The sequence below is a fragment of the Thrips palmi genome, unplaced genomic scaffold (assembly GCF_012932325.1).
Source record: "Thrips palmi isolate BJ-2018 unplaced genomic scaffold, TpBJ-2018v1 HiC_scaffold_19, whole genome shotgun sequence".
NCBI lineage: Eukaryota > Metazoa > Arthropoda > Insecta > Thysanoptera > Thripidae > Thrips > Thrips palmi.
The window spans coordinates 336610-350259 of NW_023144628.1; the positions used below are offsets into that span (position 1 = coordinate 336610).

The 13650-nt window shown below is 47.4% G+C and overlaps 1 protein-coding gene across 2 annotated transcripts; it reads left to right on the plus strand.

The window, feature by feature from the left end:
- The first annotated feature begins 4407 nt into the window (after positions 1-4407).
- Positions 4408-13501, plus strand: LOC117646419. 2 transcript variants are annotated; one of them, XM_034387334.1, is made up of 22 exons: positions 4496-4540; positions 4627-4704; positions 4792-4981; positions 5068-5233; positions 5612-5683; positions 6394-6617; positions 6703-6800; positions 6893-7033; positions 7121-7288; positions 7377-7516; positions 7624-7870; positions 7953-8144; positions 8229-8351; positions 8441-8645; positions 8737-8893; positions 8984-9186; positions 9261-9409; positions 9489-9800; positions 9885-10094; positions 10199-10386; positions 10469-10837; positions 10929-13501. In XM_034387334.1, exons 1-22 carry the CDS (start codon positions 4496-4498, stop codon positions 11311-11313), a joined length of 4062 nt encoding a protein of 1353 aa, XP_034243225.1. In that variant the 3' UTR covers positions 11314-13501. The 2 variants fall into 2 exon arrangements, with proteins under 2 accessions (XP_034243226.1, XP_034243225.1); XM_034387335.1 differs by lacking the exon at positions 5612-5683 and having other exon boundaries at positions 4408-4540.
- The last annotated feature ends 149 nt before the right edge of the window (positions 13502-13650 follow it).

Sequence of the window (13650 nt, forward strand, 5' to 3'; positions counted from 1 at the left end):
CGAGTAGTGATTCCCTCCCTCCGGCCCCGGATTGGCATTGCTCGCGAGGCTCCAGGCTCCGGAAGGGGAGTGAGTCGACCCGCGAGAGTCGTCTTCGTCGCTCTGTCTCTCTCGCACCCGTAGGGGACACCCTGCGATTGCGAGCGAGACAGAGCGACGAAAGCGACTCTCGGAATGAGTCTGCTGGTCGTTATCCCGCGCCGCCGTGTTGACACGACTGCGGCGGACACCGCGCCTCGCGCCTCGTCGTTTTGCTTTCCGCTCTCGCCCCGTCCCCGTCGTCGCGTCGCCCCATATTGACACGCCGCGTTCTTCCCGTTTTTCCGCAAGCGCGCGCTTTGACGTGATGGGCCGGAGAGGTTGCGTTATCGCGTCAGCGCGTCAGGACGTCCCGCCGCGATAACCCCCTCGTCGTGGAAGGGGGAGGGGGAGTCTTGGACGGCAAGCCCGTCGAGCCTGTGGTGGTGGCAATGAGCGCGTTGATGCGCAGGGACTATTGAACGGATTGTCACCGTCGTCCGCCGGCCTGTCCGGGGCTGGCTGACTGGCTGGCTGACTGGCTGGCTGGCTGGCTAGCTGCCTCGCCTGTGTCGCGGCTTCCCTCGGCCGCAGGGAGGAGCGGCGGAAGGGGAATGCCGCCCCTGCTCCGAGGGGTCGTCAACTCAGATCGCTCGTGTACGAAGTATTATAGTAATTTATGGTAATATACATACCATATTACCGTTTTTAGGCCGATTTTTCATGCTACCTATGCTCTAAGTAGCCTATTTGGTAATATTTATGGACTTTTAGCGGTAATATAAGAGTAATATACAAGTAATATAGAGCCTGTGTACGAAGTAATATGCAAGTTGACGACCCCTCGCCCTGCTCCGTTCCGCAGTGCTCTGCGCCGCTCTACGCCACACACACCGACACATCGACCGAAGGGGTTGCTCAAATGCCACACCGCCACACCGTTTGAATCGGTCGGGATGCCCCCCCCCCCCCCCCGAGGGAGAGCGAGTACCAAACACACCGAGGGAGAATGTCGCAGTAGGCTTCGCTCCATCGGTTCATCCTTTGACGCCGACAGCGAAGTTTTCGGTGCCGGTGCCTGTCAAGGATGGCCTGATCGAACAAACGTCGATAACTGGAGACCAGGGTTTTCATCCCTGAGTGCGTTTCGTGGCCGCGACTTCCGGCTTGTCGTGTCGCGGTGCTGCCCCGGCATGCCCCGGGCTGCGCGTGGCTGCGCGGCGGTCCGTGCTCCGATTAGGTGCGCCGGCATTAGCGCCCTGTGGGGTGTGGGGTTGGCGGGGGCGGCGGCGCGTGAAGTAGGCCGCGTTGGGCTTAAATGCCACGCAGCAGGTGTGGCAGGCCTAGAAAAGGGCCTAGCCCAGCCTAGGTCCCGGGTTGGGCAGGCCGGGCAGGCCGTGCCCCCGCCTTCACCCGCCGGCCTCCGAGGACACTGTATACCGTGCCCTGCTAGGCCCGGCTAGGCCGGTGTGGCAGTGCGGTAGTACGTCCTGTTGCTGGGGGCGTGGCCGGGGGCCGGGCTGGCGGGGCGTTTAGGCCGCCACTCTCTCCCTCTCTCTCCCTTTGCTAACCTTGCCGCTTCCGGGCCGAGCCGGCCGGGCCGGGCCTTGGACTTTCTGCGGTCCGCTCCGTTGCCCCGCGGCGTGCTTCTAGCACCAGCACCACTGCCTGGCGCAGCCTGGCGCTATCGATTCGCAAGGCAAGGCGGCCCGGCGGCCCGGCAGGCAGAGAGGGAGAGAGAGGGGGCGGACCATGGCCTAGAGCGGGACGCAGAGCGACGCAGAGCCACGTGGAGCCACGCGGAGCTGCGAAGGCGGGGGCGGGGCGGGGGGCAGGGACGTCGTGATGCGTGGACCAGACCGGCCGGCCCAGCCCTGGGGCCCAGCCGCCCTGCCGCGCCCCGCGGGGGGCTCTGCGCCGCCCTGCGCCGCCCTGCGCCGCCCCTGTGCTGCCCTGCGCTGCCCTGCGCAGCCCTGCGCCGCCCTGCGCCGCCCTGCGCCGCCCTGCGCCGCCCTGCGCCGCCCTGCGCCGCCCTGCGCCGCCCTGCGCCGCCCTGCGCCGCCCTGCGCCGCCCTGCGCTGCCCTGCGCCGCCCTGCGCTGCCCTGCGCCGCCCTGCGCCGCCCTGCGCCGCCCTGCGCCGCCCTGCACCGCCCTGCGCCATGCGGACTGTCCTGGCGCGGACTGGAACGAACGGCCGGGGGGACGTCGCGAAGGGGAAGGGAGAGCGCAAGGGACTGCCTTGCGGCCTGTCTGTCTGTCGGCCTGGTCCAGCTGGGGGGGGCGAAGGACCGCGTAGGACCGCGTAGGACCGCGTATGGCGAAGGGAGGGACACGCACACCGTAACACCGAATGGCCGTGTCTCTGTCACGCGCCCTTTCGGCCCTCGGAGACGGACAGCGGCTGGAACACGCACCGCCTCGCAGGCTTCGCACGACGCGGAGTACAGGGAGTGCGGGGTGTTCGTTCCTGTCTCAGACTTGCACCGCGGTGCGCGCGCGTCCATAGCGGCTGTGGAGTGCCGGTGCGGCCGTTGCAGAAGTCTGATGCCTTGCAGCCTCTCCCGCACCCCTATAGGCTCCACTCCAATTCGACCGGCTTCCCTGTGTTCGGGCGGCCCCGGGCGGCTGGTCCCCGCGAGCGCCCCGTGCCCGCACCGTAAACTTGCGGGGGTTATCTCGATCCCAACGACTCTCCACCGGTCGCTCTGCTTGCTCTGCGCCCCTCAGGGCCACAGCCTCCTTTCGGGCGTCGAGGGCGTGCGGGGTTGTCCTTGTCCACGAGGGCCTCGTTGGAGCAGAGGACGAGGGGGCTCGTCCCGGGCCTTGTGTAATGTAACGGGCCGACAGTTATCGAGTCTGACAGCCGGCAGGGGAAAAGGGGGGGGGGGCTGGCCTTGCCTGTCTTTGCCCCGCTGAATGGCCAACGGCCGTCCTCGCCTTTGTTGTTTGTTGTTGTTGTTGTTGTTGTTGTTGTTGTTGTTGTTGTTGTTGTTTGTTGTTGTTGTCTTGTTGTTGTTGTCTTGTTGTTTCCTCGCCCAGTGGCGCTCGGAGGCCGCCTTCGCCTTGTCTTTCCCCGAAGCCTGGTTCTGCGGAAAGGCAAGCCCGCGTAGCCACTGGGGCGCTGTGCCGAACGCGTTAAACGCCGAATCGGCATTTGACGGGTTCCCCAAGGCCCCCACCCCCAAGGGTCCCCCTAAGGGTCCCCCTAAGGGTCCCCCTAAGGGTCCCCCCCCCCCAAGGGTTCCCCTTTGGCCCCTAGATATCCGCCTGAAATGCATTTAAGCCTCTCTGTACCCCTGTGAGCAGACGAAAAGTGCTGCCTTGTGCCTCCCCCAGGCCGGCCCTGGATCCGCCACTGACTCCCCGTGAGGCGGCATGCGCCTGGCATGCGCCTGGCATGCGCCTGGCATGCGCCGTGGGCTGTAAGGCTGAAGGCGCCCATCGCCACGTCAAGCAACTTGCTGAGCTTCTTGTCGCCGTCTTAGGCAGCCTCAGGACTGCGCGACTGCGCCAGCCCCTCGCCCCACCCCCGCCCCCCGCCGCACGGGATGACTGGGGATGACGGGGCGGGACAGGGGTGGGGGGCAAGACGTGCGAGGTGGGTCGCCTGCTTCTCCCCCTTGGCCCAGCAGACTGATTCCACGCCTTGTGGCCGTCAGTCTGTCTCTGGCCCCTGTACCTACACAGGAAGTCCCATGAGTGCGAGAGAGAGGGAGAGAACGGAGCCTCCTCCGGACCGGAATCAGTCTGCTGCCAGTCTGCTGCCCGCTACGCTCTGCTCTGCACCGCCGAGGTAGCTCCGAGCGCCCGGCAACCTATGCAGGCCTGCTCGGCGGAGGCGCTCGGCGGGTTGCCTACCCTCCGATCCGCAGGCGCTCCGCTCGCGCCGCCGCCGCCAGCGGAGAGAGAGAGAGAGAGAGAGACTGCCAGCTGCTCACTTAGCCGCGGTGGGGCGGCGATGTTTGCGGAATGCGGCAGTGCGGCAATGCCTCCGAGTATCCGGGATGATCCCCAAGGATGAAGCCGGGACGCAGCGGGACGGCCCAGGTCTGGAGGCGAGGGCGTGCCGCCGCTCCCCCGCCCCGCCCCGCCCCGCCCCGCCCCGCCCCGGCCTGGTCGGGCACGGTAGTCGCCCCACTTACAATGGGGTCACGGGCCGCTGGGGGTGGGGGTGCGTCTCTGCATCCTCGGCCACAGCCTCCACTCTCCCACACCACCTTCCCCCTTCTTCTTTTCTCTCTCTCTCCCCCTCCGCAGTCAGCAAGTCTTTGGGGGTTCGTCTGTTTGGAAGACGCCGGTCTTGATTGTGTTTTCGTGTTGTTTTCAGGGCGTGAGCGCGTCGCGCCGGCCAGCCCGGGCAGCACGCGGTGATGTGGTGATGTGCCGCGCCCCGCCCACCCCTTCACCCTCGCCGCCGGCCCCCCGCCCCGTGGAGGGCCCCTCCCGCCCCCTCCCGCCCCGCACGTCGTCTCTGACATGCCTCGTCTCCACTTCTCGCCGGACCCGGCGTCCGAGCCGGAGGTAAGTCAGACACAAACATTGAGATGGTTTGAGTTGGAAATCCTCGTCATCTCACCCCTTCACCTTTCGCACATGGCTTATTGCAGAAGGATCCCCTGCAGTTCAGCCTCGCCTTGGGGGGAGCGCCGGAGGAAATTCAACAGCTAGGCCAACACATCAAAGAGGTGAGAGAATCGACATTCAAATTGGTAAGGTCTTCTTCCACATGTTTCAGCACTAGTGCTGACCGGCCGGTTTGTTTTTCGTTCTAGGTTGCGCAGCAGTTTCTTTACCACTGGAAAACATTCCCCATTTTGTTGCCCCCACCACTGGCATGTGCTAGTGGTACCTGTAAGTCATGCAATGACAACAGTGGTGGGGGTGCAGGTGGCAACATCGGAAATGGCATAGGCATGATGAGTTCCATCACCAACTCTCTTGATGTCAGCTTGGATGCTGCGGGTAATTAAAAATGAGCATCAAAATAGATGAATTGTGGGTATTTTCAATGGCTTCCTTCTGTAAATGTGAATTTACATTTCCTGCAGAAGGAAGCAGCTGGACCCAGTCCTTGGGCCGACGTCACAAGCAACTTAATCTTCGAGATTTGTTCGTGGCTCCATCATTTGATGAACTCGATGCAGTGGCTGTTGACAGCAAAGGCGAGCCAAACCGCTTAAACAGCAAACAGCTTGAATCAGTGAGAGAAAGAGGGTAGGTATTTTATTGTTTGCGATTTTCTTGCCACTATTAATAATGGTACTACAAAGTACCCTGAGAACACCTTTAATTGGCTAAAAGTTTATTGTTGTAAATCTTGTGTCTCTAAAGGTAGTACTTCCACACTGAGGAGAACAATATCTAAAATTAGTATTTTTGCTCTCCATTCTCAATATCCTTAAAAACTTGCACTTGTAGTTAAGTTTCATCATTAATTGAAGCTTCAAATAGGATTATGGTTTTAGAAATGTTTTCTTAATCTGAAGCAGTCTGAAAATTGATAGAAAATTGATATTTACTTGATCATTACTCGCCTGTATTGACTCTTATAATTGTGTTTATCTTTTAAATTTTTTTAATTCTGTTTGAAAGCTTGCACAAGGATAAATTTGGCAAGCCGAAGAAGCTAAGTACCTCTCAGCTGGAGACGGTGCGCAGATGGGGGTAGGTTGCATTCGCTGGGACTCAGTACTGCTGTCCAGTGCTCTGCCATCTTCACCCTTTCTGTTTTTATGCATATTATCATATTATTCATGGGGGGCCATAGATATTTTACCACCTTCTTTGTCTAAGAAATGGTCTTGTAGTATCTATGTTTTAATTTTTTTTTCTTGTGAAAGTTTTTAAATGCTGAGCATTTGCACTCCTGATTTAATTGAAGTACAGTTGCTCTGTGCCTGTTACTCGTTTAATATCAGTTACTCTCTGTTTGTAGTGATATTTTTTTTCTTCTTTGCCTTCATTTCTTTCTTAGCTGTTTATTTCTTTATTTGTCAGTTTTGAGGAGTTTTGTACACTCCTAGATGTGTAGTTTTAAAGATTAAATTGTTGCTGGAACATTTTGGCTGTCACAGTGACAATTTGAGCTTTTTTAATTGAAGAAATCAATCATAATTCCTGTATGGCAATGTCTTTGATCTGCTTCAAATCTTCCTGTTTATTTTTTGTTTCCCATTTCATTGTTGTCCTCCTTTTCCCTTGTTATATGTTATTACTGTTCTGATATGTGCTGATAATTTCAAGATAGAACTGTTTGCTTCTAGTGTTGAAAGTGTACTTCTAGCTACCCTCAACATTTGCACTCCAATTCATTTAACCTACCTCCCTTTTTGTTTTCCTTTTGCCACTTCTTCAATGATTTTGTTTTGTTGCAGGGAGTTCGAGGTTGAAAGCTTAAACTTCCCGGGTCAAGTCCACAAGTGGCAACTAAGTCAGTTTCTTCAAAAGGGAACTGAACGAAGCCGAGAAAGTTTATTAAATGATTTGGCCTTGGCCTTACGTTTTGTGTTAGTCACAGGAAGGTCTCGCTTCATGTCTCATTTTTTTAGTGTTACTCAATCTCTCCAGTCATTTTTGGTTGGACTTTTACGTCTCTTAGGTACTTGATTGCACTTTATTTTCTAGACAAATGATTTAACAGACTGATATTATTGGTTATTAATCAGTTTCCTCTTTAATTTCAGATATTGTTGTAGGAATACCAACTCTTCAAGCACACAATTTAGACGCGAAAATTCGTGAGGAGCGTTGTCGTTATTTAGTTGCAGAATTGGTTTGTCGAGTATGTATAAATCTAATAAAATTTCGATTTATTTAACACAAGTATCACCTAGAAAAAGCCTGAGATCTGGTTCTTTTACGGGTGTGTTACAGCCCGAGTTTGAAGACACCTTAGAAGTGTTGTGCAATTTTGTAAGAAGGCAGCTAAAAAGAGCAACAATGGAAAAATTTGAACTTGAAAGGGAATCTTCACATCCACCAGTGCCTGTACCGTATCAATTTTTGACTCCTAAGGTAAATATTGAGGTATTTCAAATGAACTTTCTATCTATTTATATCTACTTTCGGCAAGTAAAATTCTTTCTTTGTTTTCCAACATAGGGCATAGAGCTGGATTTGAGACTTTTTAGTAGGGATATTATGAAGCGCGCTCTTCCTATTTTAGTTAATATTCTTGAGCGAGAAACCAGAGGCTGGTTCTTGCATTTTCGTGAGAGACTGATTGGGGAGTTGCGCACAAGGAAGTTACCTGATGAAGAAATCGAAAAGGTTTGTTTCTGTGTAATATTGGATTCATTGTTGTATTATCCTTCATCAGTGTATGAATAAAAATTAAGTTGGGAACTTACCTTTGCAGGAAGTTAATCAGGCAGTGATGAGAGAATACCTCCAGCGAGTTTATACTGGTATACTTACTCATCCAGATATTCTTGCTCTTGGAGATGGTATTGCACAACTCTTAGTTCAACAAGCTCAATCTGTTGTACTCATGCATAGGTAAAAAAGAAGTTTGTTTTATTTTTACCAACCAAAACCAAAAAAATAAATGAAGAAAAACAGAAATAAGTATGAAAGAAATATACATTAATTTGAATCCTTTACAGAGCTGTTGAGAATGTTCAACACAAACTTGCTAAAACCAAAGAAAATTTGAAACAAAGGATGGAGCTGTCACATCCTGTTCTGTCAAGAATTGAACCTTGGATGAGAGAAAAATTAAGAAAAGCAGAAGCCCGCTTTATTGAAGACTGCCAATGGAGTGCCCATGAGGAAGCACTCTGCCTTTGTGCTTCCCAACAATTGCATCAAACTATTTACTTTTTGAACAGAGATCTCACATTTATGAGAGAGGTTGCTTCATTTTCTAAATATTCTCATTAAACTGGATATTTATGTTTTTGTGTATACTTTATGCCCATTTTTAATGTTTCAGAGAGAGCCCGTTCTTACAAAGGAGCTACGAAAAGTTAAAACACCTACTAGGACATTCCAATGGCTAACTCGAATTTGGCTCCCTTCACATTGGGTTATTAGGAGGAACTTCCAAGGCCAGTCTGATGTAATACCAACAGTTCTAAGCAATCAAGCTACTTCTATTACTACCCCTCGATCTGATCCTAGCCAGGTATGCAAGTAGAGAAAAAATGCACTTTTTAAAATTACTTGTAAAATAACTGGCAGATTATATATATTGTTTTTTTTTCTTCAGCCTGTGTTTCTAGTGGAAAAGGAAGAAGTCAGAACCACTACTACTCGTTGGCCTATGTGGCGTTGGATAAACTATTGTCATAGAACGTGGAGTTGGACTTGGAATGCTATGTTCTTTTTTGGAGTAAGTGCCATTTCAAGTTTACCTCACTTTCTGTGGGACCCTGCTCTACTCTTGAATTGACTCGGGCATTAATTTGTGACATTTTTCAGGTGGTACTTCCATGGTGTAGCCCACTCAGCTTGAGAGCTCTGTTCTGTGCTGAACCATTCATGCCTGACTTGGAACTGTCCCAAGTTAATGGCACTCTTTTTCCTCGGAAATCATCTCTCACTCCAACTCTTTGTTCTCGTTTGCTCCTTCTGTGGAGGCATATTTCTAAATCAAGAACACACTTCGAAACAAAGCCAGATACTGGTAAACTCTATATACTGTGTAAATGAATGTATTTTTTTTTGTTTTGAATGGAATATGTAGTTTATTTCTAACTTGCTTACTTAATTTTCAGGGTTTATTGGGAAGGGATTCACAAGGCATGTAAACCGGTTTTGGAATTACATTGTGAAAGGAATAATGGGGACTTTAGCTATAGGGATTTTGTTTCCTGCCCTTTGCCTAGCTGTTAGCATGAGCAGTATTGGCATTGCACTTACAGCAGTTTTATGGTTTGTACTGAAATGTCTTTTATACTCCTGAAGCAATCATGGTGGAGTAAGAAGTAAATATAAAGTAATAATATTTTTTTCCCTTCCTAGGATGCCTTGTGTCACTCTCATTCTTCATGTTTTAATGATGCTGGTTTATGATGTTGATTCTCCTGATCCATCACGGAACAGATGGTTTATGGTACTGGAAGCAATTGTCTGGAACATATTTACTCAGGGCATATTGCAGCCCATTGCAGCGCTTATTGTGGCCATTATCGTTTGTCCTCTGATAGCATTCTGTATTCTATCTGGTAAAATCTTTTCTATTTTCAAGTTTGCTAAGTTTGTTATGTTTTCGTTTAGCCAACAAGAATTTGTTTTTCAGTTGGTGTATGTCGGTATGGTTTGCGCCTGGTTTGGGACTCTCTTGTTTATCATCTTCTGATAAAGAAACGTGGTCGTATACCTGCTTCAGACAGCCTGGTAGTTAAGCGAATAGCTGGCCCTGGGCTTGCTTCAAACTACTACTACCAGGTATTTATTTACAAAAAATTAACTTAAGTTATGTTTATCTAGTGTCTGAAGTTAATACTTTTTTTTGTTGCTGTTGCAGATTCGGCCTGAACAAGCTCTTGCTGCATTTGAAGCAAAAATGGAATTAGATGAACTTGCAGCTTATCAGGGGCAAATCGAGCATACTATACTCCAACCACAAAGGGACTTCAGACATTTCGTCGAGGCTTGCTTTACCCCTTTCTCTGCTCAGTTATCTGTAAAGCTTGAACCATACAGTGAACTTGAGAAAGAGGCAGCAGACCTTATTAACTGTTTACATGAAAAGCTAGAGAGACGTAGACGGGGTTTGCAAACTGGTCTTTCAGCAAGTGTGAAGTCCAAAGTGAAGCTAACTACGATGGAGCTTAAGGTAATGTGAAATAAAATGAAACAAGTTTATGTTTGGTTTTCATGTCACCATTCAATACTTGAATATGAATTTTTTTTCCCGCAGATGGCTATACAACAAGCTGCTCTGCTACTTGAGAAGTTCTACCCTTCTCACGTTCTTCGCAATCTGCCTATTTTGGAGGAAGATTTTTGGGAAAACAAAGGGCTGGTTTCGCATGACTGGGCAGGCCTTGCTGGACTCATGTATTCTGATATTTTCAGCCTAGACTTTCTGACTCCTTTAGATGAGGGAGACACAAAATTTAAACTTGAGGTGTGTAGCAATGTGTAGCCCTCTTGTTCTTGTTTTTGTAACTTGTCACTTCCTTAAGAAGAAATTTAATTTCTCTGCAACTTGTTTTTATGTTTGAATTTCAGCCACATTCTCAAGTGGACCTTTCAAGATATACTGAGATGCTGCAATCAACTGAACTTCTTACCAGCAGACCTGATCTACTTGGACCAGTATATTCTCCCCGTGCCAACATACAAATTCAGTCTCCATTTCTTGATGTTTCAGTTTTTAATCCTAGACGTACGATAGGAGGCAAGCATGACAGAAGAATGTAAGTAACATTCATTGGAAAATCTAGTTTAAGTTTTGGGTAAAAAAGTTAATCTTATCATGTTTTGTCATTTATTTCTTAGGGAGGGCAGTGGTGTTATGGGAAGCCGTGTTCGAATGCGAAAGTCTGCAGAGAGCCCTGCTCAGTCTTGTGCTATAACAGCTCCCAGCACTGTGACCATAACTGAAGCTCATGGTGATAATGCAAGCTCCTCTCTTGGTGTCTGGCGTCCTTGGAAGCGCCAATGTGTTCCTTACAGTGCTGAAAAACTCCTCATCCCACTGCCAATTCCTCATCCTGCTCATATTGCAGTAACCATTTACAATCGAGATGCTGATGACCCAATATCTTTGGACACTGATTTATGTCAAGAAATATTGCGTGCTGTTGAGGATGCCTATGGTTTCAAGGGGATTCCCGTAGACATTGAAGGAGGCAACGGCGTGTCCAGGTATAAAGTTGTTTTTTCTATCACCAATTTCATGTTAACTTTTTAGATTTTTGAAACTTGAGTCATTAGCCTACTTTTTTTTTCTTTAAAGGTATCGTGGTGGACCAGGGGATAGCAGTTTTGATAGTGCTGCTTCTCGTAGCTCGTTATCATCCGATGGTTCAAGACCAGCAGTAGGGGACATGTTCAGTGATGAAAGGAGCAGTTCAAGTGTTATAACTTTCAGGAGAGAGGCCCTTGGACCTCCTCCAGAAGACAGTGAGAAAAGAGAAGAGAGAAAAGCAGAAATTGAACATGAAACCTCAGGATCAGGAACAAATCGTACTAACTGGAGACCCACAGATTGGGCTGGTGTTATGAGGCGGAAAAGGAAAAACTCAGGATCTGTTCGTGTGGATCTTGCATCACCTGAAGATGTCACTCTTGATGCAGATGGTACTTGTGTTGTGTTCAGTTCATATGGTACCACTGTTTAGAAGATTAGGATGCATGAAAATTATTACATATGTACATATGTAGGACTGAGATGTATTAGAACATAGATGACTCTCACTCTGTAAATTTATGACAGACATCTGGTACTTAGAATCTCTTCTTATTTTAATTTTATATTCATGACAAAGAACTTGCGTCTATTTCACTACAATTCCTTCGTATTAATGGTTAGTTTAGAGGAGCATATCACCGTCCATTTCAACATGAAACTTGAACTTCCGTTCAACATGGACTTTTGAGTCCATAATTCCTATATTTAAAAGAATTGAAAATTTCGGTCAAAACTTATTGCTAATATATATTGAATGCTTCAAAATTTTGGACTAGATTAGTTAATTAAGCTTTTTTTTACCTTCACGAATTTACACCATTGATAAAGTCGCTTTTACACACATTCTTCAAGCAATGGATTTGTGCAAGTAAAAAGACTGCCTTTCACACATTCTTTATACTTGGTGAGTCTCAAAGCCATGGAGTCTGTTCTTTTGAGGAAAAAAATGTTATTCATCAGCTGTGCTCAAAATTTTTACACAAGATCAAGACTAGTTTCTTACAAGTATACTTTTGTAGACTTGGAGATTCTGTCATGATCCTGAAAAGACGATTTTACTTACTTACTAAAAAATGTGGAAATGCTGTGATTGAGTCTACTTCCTAGTTGTTACTGAATTCTTATTGCTTTTGGCACTCTTTGTATTGTTTTTACTAACTCACTCATCGCTGAACAATTTTTTATTGCTTCTATTTGCTGGTTCTCAAATCATGTAAGGTACATTAATATCTAAACTATTTCCCCTAAGTCTGCATCAATTTTAATAAGTAGCTCTCTAAGAACTACCACTCATGAACAACCATTCCTGTTCCTTAATTTTTGTTTTTAACACTTTGGAAGGACTGTTAACTGATACAGAGTGTTCAAGAGAAATCTAGATTTATTCTGGAAATTTTTCCCATTCCTGTGCAAGTTGCTCAATAACTTGATAATTGCGCGATTTAGACTTCTAATTGAAGATAAAAGATGTGTCCAAGACCTAGGGAGGAGGACTAAACAGACTGGCCACCCATTTTGCAGCTGGGAGAAATGTACAGTTTGTTCGCCCAGTTGCTCATTCTGTGATGTCTGAGCACTGATACACTACCCCACTGTTTTTATGCTTCTTTACTATTATTACTATTATCCAACTGTAAAAGACCCCTTTTATCTAATTTTATCGGTGCACTGTTAAGCAGTGATGCTCATGCTTCCACACAACAGTGGGTAGCCCCATTGCTTAATGCTTGACTGCCATTATGGAATCTTGTAGAAACTTGATCTGATGTATTATGATATACTTAGTTGTTACTTATGTACATTCTTATTTGTTTTTATGAGATCCAAACCACTGTTGTGGCTGTTGCACTAAGGTTGCTGCTGCTGTTAGATTATTGCTTCTTATGACGTTGCCTGGTAATAGCTTGTTCTAGTGGGCACTAAAGTAAAAGTTAGTTTGTGTCTTGTATAATAAAAGAAAGCAGCTTTTTTATTGTTTCAAGGCTCAAGCACTTGATTTGCTACAATAGTGGTTGTAATCTCATGCATTGTAACAATGACTGCCAATAACATTTTATATTATCATTACATTAATGATTGTGATTAATACTGTTTACTGTAAAATATTGTAAAGTAGAGCGTTTTAATGCCAATTCGGACAAGGCTATCGTTCCTGATTTGAATCAAGTGAGAAGTTCATCATTAAGACAAAATATTGTTTGTGATAGTCTTGTAAATATTTAGAATTTTATATTTGAAAAGCATTTTATTGTAAGGCAAGAGCATTCAAGGCTCCAATTTGAATGACGTTTTTTTTTTTTTTTTTACTGGACTTCCCTTGTTTCTTCCTCTGTGGTTTGTCTTCTGAATGCATTCATGATGTTGATTGCTAGTTCCTTTCTTTGTAATTGAAAAATAATTTTGTCATTATCCTAGGATTTATAAGGCAGCAATCACAGAGTGGAAAGACATTATGTGTAAATTCTAGTCACATTCACTTTTGTTTATCTGGTTAATCTGTATTTTTTGTTGGGTGATGTGCAAACGCAATTGAAATGACTTGTTATCAATATTGCAATTAACTTTTGCAATGATTAATTGATGTGGGTTATGCAGTGGAATAAAGTTTATTCATACAAGTCTTCATCTTATTTCTTTAAAACGTGACACCCGGCTAAATTACCCTAACAAGTTCGAACCTTTCGATTTCGAAGGCAAGTAGTGGCACCAAACACGTAAACATAAGCAGACGACGCGGCTGCAGTCCTATATAAAAATGAAACTAAGT

Excerpts from the sequence above, each read along its gene's own strand:
- LOC117646419 (XM_034387334.1), top strand. The coding sequence starts at position 4,496 with ATGCCTCGTCTCCACTTCTCGCCGGACCCGGCGTCCGAGCCGGAG. Across the intron at positions 5,684-6,393 it reads GAGACGGTGCGCAGATGGGG|GGAGTTCGAGGTTGAAAGCT; the intron begins GTAGGTTGCATT and ends GTTTTGTTGCAG. Across the intron at positions 7,034-7,120 it reads ATCAATTTTTGACTCCTAAG|GGCATAGAGCTGGATTTGAG; the intron begins GTAAATATTGAG and ends TTTCCAACATAG.